This window comes from Oryctolagus cuniculus, chromosome 14, assembly GCF_051225735.1.
Source record: "Oryctolagus cuniculus isolate XC-2025 breed Fujian yellow rabbit chromosome 14, ASM5122573v1, whole genome shotgun sequence".
NCBI classification, from domain to species: domain Eukaryota; kingdom Metazoa; phylum Chordata; class Mammalia; order Lagomorpha; family Leporidae; genus Oryctolagus; species Oryctolagus cuniculus.
This window is the reverse complement of record NC_142880.1, coordinates 91399414-91413661: the sequence shown is the minus strand read 5'-3', so window position 1 is coordinate 91413661 and position 14248 is coordinate 91399414. Positions and strand designations below refer to the sequence as shown.

At 49.3% G+C, this 14248-nt stretch overlaps 1 protein-coding gene across 14 annotated transcripts in view; it reads right to left on the bottom strand.

Annotated features, from left to right (window-relative positions):
* The window catches only part of SEMA5A (semaphorin 5A), a 479052-nt gene that overhangs the window by 22692 nt on the left and 442112 nt on the right, over positions 1-14248 (bottom strand). For all 14 annotated transcript variants that reach the window (XM_070056841.2, XM_070056840.2, XM_070056845.2 and 11 more), the window contains 2 exons: positions 7994-8219; positions 4966-5184 (listed from right to left, as the gene is read on the bottom strand). In XM_070056841.2, the coding sequence (XP_069912942.1) occupies positions 4966-5184; positions 7994-8219 (445 nt within the window). The remainder of the gene's footprint in view (positions 1-4965; positions 5185-7993; positions 8220-14248) is intronic.

The window sequence follows — 14248 nt, the reverse complement described above, 5'->3', positions numbered from 1 at the left end:
TGTTCCGGAGAAGTAAAGGATGCTAGGAATCATAAAACTGATAACATCCGGAAGACCCAAGTATTTGTGAGGGAGCAGACGTTGCAGGCTCCTGGGAACAAAAACTGAACTCCTGAGAGAGGCAAAGCCACCAGGGGATGAAGTCAGGCCAGTGTCTAAGTTTGCTCTTCTCTGCCATGTGAACTACGCTGGACAAATAAAATGGCATCAGTTACTATAAGAATAATAATTATCAGATTCATCTATATTCTGCCTTGTCCCCCCAGCCACCCTGGGGGAATGTTCTAGAGAGGAAGGACCCATAGCCCAGAGAGGTTGGGGGCAGAGTGGGGAATAGGACGCTGGCAGTCTGAATGCATCCCACAGCTCAGGGCTTCACATTACTCCTGCCATGCTGCTAAAAATCACACAGGGACCTCTTCTCAGCCTGAACCCCATCTAACTAAGCCTAAGCAAGAGCGGTTCATGGCAAGACCATGCAGACACACTGAGGCTCAGCCCCACGTCTCTCATGGACCACAGCAATTGTCGGTAGTCACTTCTGAGCAAATGAAATGCGCAGATTAAGTCACTAAAAGAGGCAAAAAAAAAAAAATTCTTGTCCTAGGAATTCTAGCTAAATACTCTGTCCATTAAAGTCCAACCAAGAAAATGACCGGAGATCTAAGGGACTAACTCTGTGTGTCAGGCATGCTGTGCACGGTCAGAGATGGAAGGGGCCACACTGGTCCTCCCCCAGGACAGGGGCACAGGTGGTGTCGATTCCACAGGCACTGAGGACGCTGCACTCTCTGCTTTTCCAAGGACCTCTGAGCAGCATTTTCCTGCATCAAATCCTCCCTCCAAGTGTGGACACCGGGATCCCACAGACAGAAAGGCCCACGGTGTTTTAGCACTGACAGCCGCCTGCTCTGTCTGAATGTGTCCTCCTCGGGCTCGATGCAACAGTGCTGCGAGGAGCGCTCTGAGAGGTGGACGGGGCAGGAGTGCTCAGGACAGCATTACTGTCATCGGGAGTGGGGTAGTCTGGGCAATAGATTTGTGACAAGAGGGAACTGGGCCCCCCCGGCCCCTCCACCTTCTGCCACATGATGATGCAGCACACGGGCTCTTGCCGGATGCTCACAGACTCCCTAAGCCCCAGGAGACACAGCAAAATCATTTTCTGTTCTGTATCCCTGACCCAGTCTCGGGCACTGAGACAGAGGGCATGGTGTCCAGCAGACCCGTGTGAACACAGCCCTGCCATAACCCCCTCTTTTTGATTCAGACGCTGCCCCTCCATGAGATTCTCAAGGTTCCTAATTCTTCATTACTGTTTGCAGAATCAAGAAATGGAGCCTCTTAGGTAAGAACTGATAAAAAAAAATTGTTTTCTGTGTTAGGTTTGATGCGGCCTAAGTAAAGCCTAAGACTGCCTGCATTTTATTTTATTTGGATGTTCCTTAACAACAAAGCCATCTGCTTTCTCTGCTGCTTCGGTCAAGGTCTAGAGTCTCCAGTGCTTAATCACACATGCAACGCGGAGGAGAGAAAACAACGGGTGTTTCCAATGCTGGAGGGACATTAGGAAGGTGAGGTACCAGTTAGATAAATATGAAGGAGAAGCAGAAACGCTTACTTCAGCATGGACTTGACTTTGACTCCTCACTGCAGTTTACAAAGCAGTTCAGAATGAGGGATCCAGTTGTTTCAGGGATTAACTGAAGGGAATTTCACATTTGTGTATTTTGTTTAGATTTTACATTATACATAACTGTAATGAAATATAAAAAGCCCACAGTGCCCATTTGTAATTGTCTACTGTGAACCCAACAGGGTTAAAAAGTGCAAATCCACAGTCCTAAAAGAGGTGAAAACAGCCCTCCTGATGGCTGTTCTGTCTGGCATCCAGGCACGGGTGGGCTTCCCACCCCCGCGTGCCGAGCTGCACTCTTATCTGTGCAGGAATCTTCCAGGAGGGGGGGGAGGGCTGGTATTTGTAGCCCTGAACACGCCCACTCCCTGGTGGAAAGTGCCATTGGCCACTCTGAATAATTCTCCAACACTCTATGGAATCTCGGCTTTCATCAAGAATGAGAATATTGCTATTTCAAGACGCTGAGGTTATGCATACACAGTCCTGCCCTGCTCACCAGATCAGCCAACATAAAAGCAATCAACAAGCTCATGACTGGGATGCCTCCGAGAGGGACAGTGGGTGACCTCCACACTCAGGGACCGGGGAAGCATCCTCACATCTGGGGAATCTGCACTTTCTCACAATGGCCACGAGGAACGGAGTCTGGAGCCAGGGCGGATGAGGGGGCGAGGGACCCTGAATTCCCATGGCTTCAGTTTAATCTAGCAATGTCGCCCACAGACTCCCTCCCACCCTCCAGGGGAAGAATCCTCCCACTGGGGCTGTGGGAAAGAACAGCTCCGTGACCTTTCCCAGCCTCGGCCGCAGCTTGACTGGGAAGGCTGGGTGGGCAGAGGAGGGTGGAGGAATTCAGGCAGGGATACAGGAGGAGGGTGGCTGTAAGAATGGGGACACTGTGCGGAGCATCAGTCACAGAGCAGGGAACTGTGTATTTTCACTCTTACGTACGTGCTTAGCCATCCATCCACACATCTGTCAGGCCATCCACCCACCTGACAAAATGCTTGTTGAGCACCTCCTGCAAGCCAGTTTCTTGGCCAAGGAAATTAGAAAGATGGTTGTGTCTGCTGGAAAAGATGCTAAGATCCCATGTTTTACAATACTGTGCCCAATGGGTGCAGTGTCTCCCATTTCCTGTCCCTGCTTGTCTACTTGACCAACTCTTGTCTGTCACTCAAGACACAACCCAGGGACAGGCAGTTTGGTGTGGCTGCCATGAGTGCAGAGGGCTGGCCCGATGGGTCCTTGGCCACTATGACCACTGTGCTTTACTGTCGACGACTCAGTAGTGAGTGAGTGGCCACACTGGATGCCTCTGAGGGATTTCATGCTACTTGCTGATCTGGACCCTGGCAATGCAGCTTTATTCACCCTGGAAACAGTGTGCAGTGAGATATCAAAAGATGTCTGCATGCATGGAAAGCCAAAACACTGTGGCAAAAAGTGTCCCCCATGAAGGACTTCAGTGGGTGAGACCCCAGTGGAAATAAGTGGTCATCAAAGAAGGAGGTACTTCTCTCTGAAGGGAGGACAGAACTCCCACTTTGCCCATGGCCCTGTCTAAATACGAAGGAGACAGTAGATTTAAAAGGCTTCCATAGCCTAGGCAGCTCAAGTCAAGAGCCTTGGGCGATCACTGACGTCATACACAGGAGTGTTAATTGTTTAATTAACGGCAGAAATCACTGTGCACTTACTCCCCATGCAGGACCTCTGTCCGCATAGCGTAGGATTAGGAGAGTTAACAGTAAAACTTAATGAATTAAAGCAAGGTAGATCTTTGCGATCAGGTGGAGGACATCGTCTGTGCATCATAAGCTACAGTAATGTCTAAGTGCTCGCAGAAGATGCACCATCCTGGGGTTCTTCTCCAAAGTTAACTCCCTCAAAAAATATATAGATAAGTCAAATCTAAGAAAGGTTTATTTTTTGAATTAAAAGAAGTACTTTCTTCCCTTATTGTAAAAACAACCCTGTTGGTGTTCTGTTGCACAGTGGGGTAATAACAGTTACCAATAACATACTGTACTTGTCTAAATGGCTAGACGAAAGACTTCTGAATGTACACACTACAAAGGAACCTTGAATGTATGAAGCGTTGGATGCTAATTATCCTAAAATCACTAAAATGTATGCATGTATCAAAAAATTACTTGACCATAACTATGTACAATTACTGTTTGTCAATAAAAATAAAAAAACAAAATAATATAAATATTTAAAAAAATGAAAAATTTTAAAAAGTTTGCTAAAAATGCAATGAAGGAAGGAAGATCAAGTAACTGCTTTATTCACCACTCAGGAAACAACTCGAATAGGGATTTCCATGCTAAGCCCTGCAGTGACACCACCTCAGGAGCCCGGCTCTCCTGGAACCTCTACGCAGACTGAAGTCCTGGGTAGGGGCTCCCTTAGCTCATCTTAATAACCCTCTGCTTGTCTGGGAAGTTGGGGGGATGGAAAGCAGGGTGTGAGGAGGCAGAGCCAGACCTTTTCCAGGCCTCCAGTGGAGATGAGGACATATCTTTGGAGGACTTAATTCATGAGCTGGACCCTAGGGACAGGACACACAGTAGGACTAGGGAAACAGCTTGGTGGGCTCCTGTGAGAGTCTCACTACACAGGTGACGCTGGAGGATGTGGTATGGATGGAGCCGGGTGAGGAGGGCTGCGTCCACTGGACTCCCGGGAAGCAGCAGCCCCCGGAAGGTAGTGGATGCTAATTTCAGGGATCCGCACATCGCTCCACACCAGGTCATGGGGGCTGACACCTTCTGGAGGCTCAGGGCGTAGTGCCTACAGTCCTTACACAGGCTCGTGGGAATGCTTCCATTTCTTTTAAACTCAGAATGGAATAGAATAGAATAGAATGGAACGGAATCAAATCGAATCCAACGCAATGCAATGCAATGCAATGCATGCAATGCAATCCAGGATAGATTGTGTCTGTCTCTACATCGAGCATTACAGAGGAAGGGGTTTCCAAGGCAAACATGCCCAGCACCCATGGAAGGCACAGTGTAGCCCAGCTATCAGACCTCTGCACACAGAAGACCGGGGCTGCCTGCCTGTCTGAACCGGCAGTTTCAATGCTGATTGGAGAGACTTGGGATGAGGCTTTCAGTCAGCTGCAGAGGGTGCGTTTCCAGCTCACACTCCCTCCATTCTTTCTTCTGTTCCTAGACCACACTGGGTTAAGCCAGCAGGGGAAGACACAACCCAGGATGTTTCTTAAGAACTCAGACCCCACACACAGAGCCAGGGAGCCAAGGGAAGCCAGTAAATCAGAAGACCTTGTGTGGCAGATTATACAATCCTCTTACCTGGACAGGGCAAAATGTTGCACTCCTGGTATTCCAGGGATGGGCCTAGGCAAGGCATCCCCCCATACTTGGGCTCAGGGTTGTTGCACACACGCTTCCGGTTCCGAATGCCCCTGCTGCAGTCCCGGCTGCACTGTGACCACGACGTCCAGGCTGACCACGCACCGTTGACAGTGTGGGCGGAGTACCTCCCAGCACGCAGGAAATCGCCAGAGAGCCCTGCAAGGCAACAGCCCACGTGTGATTCTGTTGGTTCTTAGTCTGACTGCAGGCCCTGCTCACGCTCACGGCGTCAGCCGCGTTGTGCTTGATTTCTAGAATTATCCTCTCAAGTTCAGGTGAGCGCTTTCCACACTTGAGAAGCCAAAACACACTGCCGCTGAGTGACAGTCTCTTACAATTCAAGCTTCTTTCCCGGAGTTGCTATTAAATAAGAGCATACAGATGAATTCCATTTGTGAATGTCATAAAGTCCCTACCCTCTTCAGTAAATCTTGTATTTGTAGCTTATTTTGGGAGAAATTTCTTTGTAAAAGTTTTTATTTATTTATTCCGAGAGGCAGACAAGGGGAGGGGAGAAGAGCGGATGAGACCGAGGAAGTCACCACCCCCCGCGCACACTCCCAACACCTGAAGTGGATCAGGGCCGAAGCCGAGGGCAGAGAAGCCAATCCAGGTCTCCCACACGGGCAGCAGAGATCCAACCACCTGCACCATCTCCTGCTGCCTCCCAGGGTCTGCACAGCAGGAAGCTGGCATCAGGAGCCAGAGCCAGGCTTGCACTCAGGCATGCCAGTGTGGAGTCCAGGTGCCCTAACCTCCCAACCGGATTCTCAACCACCAGGCCAAAGGCACACCGTGCAGAAACCTCCTTCACACAGGACATAACACCTGCCTCTTTCCTGTGGGAATTCTACAAGTTCCTCATGGGAATACAGTGGTGTTCACCAGGAAGGACGCACCCTGGGAAAAACGGGAACAGGATTCAGACATGTTCTACACTCGTTCGTGCACCTGTTTCCCTTTCAAGACTGAGCCGGCACTGATGCAAGACGCCCAGTTATCTGCTCCTGGGTCACAGGGCACGGAAGGCCCTGCCTGCCCCAGGACAGAACACACCCCTGAATGGCCTTGCCCAATGCCAAACACTCCCGTGATTTTCAGAGAACATACGCCAGCAAAATGCATTTTCCCAGGAATCCAAAGGATGAGGACTGCGGCCTGGGTGCTGGGGTGGGGTGGGGAGATGTGTCCTGGTAGCAACCACAGCCAACAGGCTTCCAACTTCTGCCTGGACCCTTGGACCTGCCCAGCTGTCACACCAACCGTAGTCAGACTCTGGGTTTGCTTAGAAGGAAATGCCTACCTTCTTTTATTTTTTTAATTAAAAAATTTTTAACAGATTTATTTATTTATTTGGAAGAGTTATACAGAGAAAGGAGGAGAGGCAGAAAGGCGGAGAGGGAGAGGGAGAGGGGGAGAAGGAGACAAATAGGTCTTGCATCTGCTGGTTCACTTCCAATTGGCTGCAATGGCCAGAGCTGCACTGATCCGAAGCCGGGAGCCAGAGCTTCTTCCAGGTCCCCAACATGGGTGCAGGGACTGAAGAACTTGGGCCATCTTCTACTGCTTTCCCAGGCCAAAGCAGAGAGCTGGATAGAAAGTGGAGCAGCTGGGACATAAACCAGCATCCATATGGGATGCTGGCACTGCAGGCGGCGGCTTTACCGGCTATACCACAGCGCCAGCCCATGCCTACCTTCTTCAGTGTTGGCAAAATCAGGAGTTGGCTCACAGGCAGTGAGGTGACATGAGCTTTACCAGACAACTCTCAGGTAGGGCTGGAAGTTCTGGGGAGGCATGGCTGTAGGAAAACAGCCCCAGCGGTGTGTGTAGTTAGGGCTACAGGGCTGTTCACTTGGAAACTCCGTCAGCTCCTCTAGAGAGAACAGGAAGTAGGTGTGTTCTGTGTGAAGCCATATTTTGCGGTCGTCAGTAAAGAGCAGCTATGTGTGATGAAGCCACGTTTCGGGTGGTCGGAGGCGAGCAAGTCTTCTTTGTGTTTTTAAGACATCAATCACCCAATGTGAGGGGGATCATTAGGCCTCAAGACGTAGGAAGGATGAAGTTCTTTTAAAGTCATGTCCACGATTTGCTTTTGGAGGGAACAGAAGACATCTCCTACAAATGTGCATCCAAGCTTTCCTAGTTTATATTATTAACTTTTAAAACATTTTATATAGAGACGAGGCTGGAAAGAGTACAAGTTATAGATTCAAAGAGACTAAAGTTAATGATGGAGAAAGAGCATCGTTTGTTCTCTCTTCTCTCCTTTGACGTCACTTAGGAAACAAGAGGGGACACAGCCTGCTATGAAACTGTAAGTCGTTAGGCCTGGTGTTGTGGAGCAGTAGGCTAAGCTGGCATCCCCAGTGTGTACTGGTTCAAGTCCTGGCTGCGCCCCTTCCAATCCAGCTACCTGCTAAAGTGTGTAGGAAAGCAGTGGAAGATGGTCCAAGAATAAGGGCCCCTATCACCTACATGGGAAACCCAGATGGAATTCCCAGCTCCTAGCTTAGGCCTGGCCCAGCCAAGGCTGTTGTGCATTTGTGGGGTCAACCAGCAGATGGAGCAGATGGTAGATCGATTCTCTTTCAAATAAAAAATAAATCTGAAAAAAAATAGTTATTATCAGTCTTTTCCTGTGCAAAATCTATCAATTACCCTTATCATGTATGCAATATAGATTACATATGGAGTTCAGTGATTCCTGTAGTTTTAGGCACCTGTTGGCACTCTAGGACAGTGTTCCCCATGGATAAAGGGAGATGCTGCATCCGACTCAATCCTGCAGGAAGGGCCTTTCCCTTCAGTCTGCTGCGAAGTCGGTCTTGCTCTCCAGGGATCACTGTTAGCAAGATGCCTGGCCCATACACCCTCAGGACAGATCCCCGTGCTCTTCTCCAGCCTCAGATGCGAGATCAAGGGCTCTCGGAAACGTGGCTCAGCCTCCAGGGCCACCACTCACCGTCTGTGGAGCAGCCGCTGGTCCCATCACTGGAGCAGTATCGCATTTCAATCCTCTGTCTCCCCACTTCCAGCAAGTTGGGGTCGGGCAGGCGGGCTTTGCACGTGTACCGGAAGCGCTGCTCGTAGTGGCCGCCATTATCAGAGATGTTGACAGGGGTCCAGGGGGTCCAGGGGGTGGTCTTCTTCAGCTCGGGGCATGCGTTGGTGTTACAAGGCTGGTACTCCTGGGAGAGGAAACACACAGCGTGCTTTACCCTAAGGCATACACTGGGCGACCTCACGGGGGGATCCCGACAACTTCAGATCCTGAGACATTCAACAGCTACTCCACAGAATGAAACATGCATTAACGTTAAGTGAGACACTGAACAGAATGCTGTGTGTGCCACTCCTACCCAACAGGGATCCACAAGGATTCTTGTGTGTAAGCAATGAGAACAAGACAGCAAACATTAAATGCAGGCGAAAACAACAGTGATTCCATGACAATCGTCTCGCTCTCATTCGAGATGTCACAGCAATGCTGATTCATTCTGATGCTCACACCAGCTGTTGCCTTTAAAAGATTAAAATTGAAATGACGGAAGCAGATTTGCTTTTCAGGCTACATAAAATCCAGCTTAAGATGAATGGATATGATAAGCCTCGGGATCAGACTCAGAGCCTTCAACTGGCTGAGACCCCTTGTGAAGACACAATGCACGGTACTGTGAGCCTGCAGCAGGTTCTCCCATCACTTCCCCGGTCTGTTTCTCCTTCCTTCCCTCACCCAGATCCGTCCCTTGAAACCACAGATGGGAGGGCCCCGAGCAGGTGCACGCAGAGTAGACGGGAACGTGGGGCACGTGTGTGTGGCCACTGAGGGTGGCGCCCAGGGGTAGGATGATGGAAATCTGCCTGCAGCTCTCCCTGACATATTTGACAAGAAGTCTAAAGGCTCGGACTTCAGAGAAAAAGCCTAATAGAAGCAATGCAAGGGTGTGCATCTTTCACCGCGTAGCAATGGCTGTTCCATTAGAAAGGAAACCCACAACGCTTAACACACCGAGTCATGGCCAACATTTTAGTGCCTTCTAAAAAAATGTTTATTTGAAAGGCAGACTTCGAGAGAGAGGCGGAGGGAGGGAAGGAGGGAGGGATGGAGGGAGAGAGAGGGAGAAAGATTTTCCATCTACAGGTTCACTCCCTAGATAGCTGTAACAGCCAGGGCTGGGATAGGCCAATGCCAGGAGCTTCTTCCAGGTCTCCCACGTGGGTGCAGGGCCCGAGCACTTGGGCCATCCTCTGCTGCTTTCCCAGGCCACAGCAGAGTGTGATTGGGTGTTGAGCATCCAGGACTCAAACCAACACCCGTATGGGATGCCGGCCCTGCAAGCGATGCCTTAACCCTCTACACCACAGAGCTGATCCCTTAATGTCCTTCATCAATGTTACGCATAGCAATAAAGTAAGAACTACGTCACTCTCTAAGCTTTATTTTTTTAAAGATTTATTTTTATTTATTTTAAATACAGAGTTATAGAGAGCAGTAGATGCAGAGAGAGGTCTTCCATCTGCTGGTTCACTCCCTAGATGGCTGCAACAGCCAGAGCTGCACCAATCTGAAGCCAGGAGCCTCCTCCGGGTCTTCCCTATCAGTGCAGGGGCCCAAGGACTTGGGCCATCTTCTACTGCTTTCCCAGGCCATAGCAGAGAGCTGGATTGGAAGAGGAGTAGCTGGGACTAGAATTGGTGCCCATATGGGATCCAGCACTTCAAGCCAGGGCTTTAATCCGCTGCACCACAGCGCTGCCCCTCTAAGCTTTATTATACGTTATTTATAATATAAGCTTATTATACAATAGAGACACATCCTGTTCCTATCACTTTGACCTGCTTTGATACTTCTCTCTGTGGAGCTCACAACTTGAAGTTTCTGGTAGTAGGGCTTGTTCACTCACTGTGCACCATGAGGACAGAGGACTCGGCTCTCTACTGCCCCCCAGTGTCCGCCCCATCACTGCAGGCTTCCCATCTCCCCTCACCCTAGTACTGCCATGCTGGGATTTGGTGACATTCGCTCTTGTCATTAGGGGAGAGGGAGGTGGTAGACTGTGAGCGATTTCTGACTACTGTGCATTTCCTTCCTGTGTACCTCACTGGCTCTCTTGTTCTTTCCTGGATGGTTATTGTTTGGTTTTTATGAACTTGTCGTTAATTCACCCCCATCATGTATTCAGACACAGTAGGAACTGTGCCAATTACACCTCCCTGAAGAAATCCATCTGAGAGTCCTCGGCTGTGCACCACCTGGCCTGGCTGTCCTCTGTGCTTGGTTAGAACACTGCTGTGTGTATCGCCCTGCACATCTACGCTCTTCTCTTTCTTCCTCTGTTTGGGCTGCTCCCTCCTTCCTGAGTGCCATTCTCAACAGGGTGCTCACAAGCAGATGAGTGACATTTTGCTATTAACCTAAAACATCTTTATGCTCCCTCAACTTTGATGAAAGGTTTCGTAGAAATATTAGGTTGGGGGTAATTTTCCTTTAGAACTGAGTGTAATGGCTCATGCATTGTATTTCCCAATCTTGTCACTGAGAAGTATAAACTTCAATTGATTTCTAATCCTTTATGTGCGACCTTCCAGAACAATCTCTCTGTAGCCTTTGGGATCTTCTCTCCCCCTTTCAGGGTTCTGAAATGGCATCACACGTTTGAGTCATTTTGGTGAACTCTTTTACCAGACAGACCCATGCCTTTTGTTTTGGAAATGTGCTTGAAGGCATTGTTGATGATTTCTTCTCCATTTCTCTTCTTTCTTGTTGGAACGTCTGTTGTCCTGCTATTGATGCAAACTTCTGTACCCATCTTTGAACTTTTTTGTCTCATATTTTCCCTGTCTTCAGCTTTTTTGCTCTGCTTTCTGGAAGATTTGCCAACATGATCTTCCAGAGCTGTTACTGGGATTTTCACCTCCTCTGTCACAGTCTACATTTCAACAGCCATTTTGTGCCTCTTGGTTCTCGATGATCTCATCATTCAAGCTACCCCTCTGTCCTGGCCGCAGCACCTCTCCGGCGGGAGTCTGCTGATGGTAATTAGTGCAGGGCTCGCTCTTCAGCGCTCTCTATCCCCCCACTTGCTGCTTTCTCTTGGCTCGTGTGGCTCTCTCTCGTGTGAGATGACTTCTTCCAATGCTGGCACATTCTTGGTGTGGTGCTCATTTTCGGAGTGGAGGGGTCAGAAGTTTAACTGCAAGTTCTGCTCATCCAGGAGGAATGTGTTGGCAATGGTGGGTCTTGCTGTGCTGTTCAGATGGAGGAAGCCATAAAGATCTGACACTTCTTCTGCTGGGCTCTGCGGGGACCAGGAGAGGATGCTCCAGGACTCTGCTCCTGGATGCTGGAGACTGGACCAGCAGGGATCACAGGGCCAAAGGAGCAAGGGGTTGGGCCCCTGGTATCCCGCAGACAGTCATTCTCTCACTCTGCCTCTTCCGTCCCCTGAGCCCCTTCCAGTGGAGTCCAGTACCCGGAGGTGTGGGGGCCTCTGTTTTGCTTTCCACGCAATGCACTTCCTGGCTTCCCTGGGCAAAGATTGGGTTGCCTGGGGCATGGGAGGGGGCCAGGGGCATCTGACAGTTTCTGGAGAAGTCCCTCTACTTCATTTTGTCGCTAGCAAAACGGGGCTGCTCATCCCAGAGGCCTCTGGGTCTAGGGTATGAATGAAATGATTCTTATCCTGCATGGGTTGGGGGGGTCCCAAGACCACTTCCTGTTTCCGTGAGTAGATGCAGGATTCATAGGATTACCTATGTGGTGCTACTCCCCACTGGGATTTATTGGAATGAAGAAACACAAAGCAAAATCAGCAATGGGAAAAGGACACAGAACACGTCCAGACAAAACCAGGCATGGGCAGAGTCCTCTCCCATCGCAGGCACACAGGATATACTTACCTGCCTCACCAACTAGCCGTGACAACATGTGTGCAGTAACGTCAACAAGGGGAGCCTGAGAGAGACCAGGTGCTCAGGGTTCTTTCTGGAGTCTGCTCACATGGGCACCTGGTCCTGCCAGTGCAGACTCCATGAAGGCAAGCAGGCCTTCAGTACCCACCATTGTCTGTGCACAGAGCTTAGGCACAGGGAACCACCCTTGTGAGTCTGGGATGGTGGAAATGAGCCTGAAATGCGAATCTCCAGAGAGGAGCAGACCCCCAGCCTCAACACAGGCCACCCTGCAGCTCACAGCAGGATCGTAGCTCTGCTAAGGTTTTCTATATGTTCTCTTCTACTAGTCTTGAATTCCCTTTTCTATGTTTCTAGATTCTGCTCCAACTAATGACATGGTTCTTTTGCTCTGTTTTTTCCTGTCCCTGTGGGTTTATGCCTCAAAAAGACTGCCCCTCAAATATTAAATTAGCAAATTTCAAAAAGTGCAGTGTGTCCAAGCCATCAGAATCTCTTGGGAGAACCAAGTGATCTTTATTTCACTGCTGTTCTAGTTATTCAAATCAGGTTTCCTTATTCATAGTCCATCTTAATATTTTTTTTTTACAATGGCCAGTACCCAGAGTTGTTCGTGTTTGCAACATCATAGGCTTTTAACTAGAAATACGTGGAGCAATCATCGCTGCCTGTGTGATTTAATCTCCTCCAGCCACTCCTCCTGGCCCACAGCATCTCCACGCCAACAAGTACTGGAAAGATGGATGGCTTCGTTTTCCTTTGTTTATATCATCTTCTGGATGCCTCCTAAAGGGAACAAAACATAGCCCCAGCGACTGCCCTGGATCCATGTGTGAGAAACTGCATGTAACATGCGTGTGCTCTTTATCACTAGGGATGGAGGCCACGTGGCCGGGATGCAGAAAATCCTTGATTGGATCTGTGCCTGCGGGAGGGGCACTGGAGATGCCACACACTGCTCTCCTCCTGGTCACTCTGTGCCAGCATCACTGGGCAGGGGTCCAGGAGCTGCTTGCAGAAATGGACTCAAAACACACTCAGCTATGGACCTGTGCTTTGCAGAGGTCTCCTGGCACTAGCCAGGTCGACCTTACGTGTGAAAGGTAAGCCCCTGGATCCTAACGAACAGACACAGCAGGTACTCCCCACGGTTCTTAGCTTCCTCCCGCTAGAAATGGCAGCTTCTCTATGGAGGTGAAGTTTAATTTTGGGAATCCACGCATGGCTAACATATCCGAGAGCTGTCTGCATTGCCACTGTGTGCAGGTCCTGGAAGGCCAGGTGTCACCTGTCCCAGAGGCAGTCACAGCTCGTGGTGGATGCAGATCAATCAGCTCACTGGACTGAGGCCTCCTTGGCTTAGCTGGCGTCTCTCGAAGAACACGGCTCCACGGGAGACTCGGGGTGACTCCCCCTTCCAGCTGCTTCGTGAGGCTGGACCATATGCCCCTCTGCTTACGCTTTCAAGACAGGAAAGGCTCAGAAGTGCTGCAGCCAATCTATCTCTTATACGGTGATTCAATTGTGGTCACTTAACTGGCTTAACCAAGTTTGGAATTTCCATGTGAACTGCAGGCACACCATATAGATTTGAACTTCAACAGCACCATGTTTATTTAATACCAAAAAATATTTTTTTAAAAAAAGAGAATTCAGCTATTATTGCCAGATACATTTGTTAATAGTCTGGTGGAAAATACTAGGTAAGAACAGTTCCTAAAGCGACTTACATAATTACAGCAGATACACCCCCTGCGGATTCTGCATCTCAGGCAACAGTGAGGAAAGCATTTGTTTACAGGAGCCATCCAGGTAGAGGCTCAGTCAGAGACCTGCTTCTCCTATGTCATCTCGTGTGCGCCTTCTCCCTGGCCTGAGTTATTACCGCTCGTCTCGCCCAGGCCCCCATGCCACAGGCCCGCATTTCACTGACGGTTAATTATCTGTTTGTAATTCTGCTTCCGCTGACACACTACAAGCTTGTCAGAAGAACCTGTTCATACTTACATTACATTACCTACCATGACACAGCACCAGTCTTTAGTTTATAAAGGATAAGTCATATTGATCCAGTCACAGATAAGCCTATTCAAGTGGAATTTGCATACACTCGGGAACAAATTTAGGCGTTAAGTGGGACCTCCTGTGTTGCTACTTATTTTTCCTTTGAAAAATCTAAAGTGGCTTAAATTCCATAGATGGAAGGCAGAACTGAGAGCTGGGGACAAGCAGACTTTTGCTACCTTATGCTGAGCACAAAATTTGAAAATTAACTTCAAAGTCATTTCATCAATAGCTGAGTATA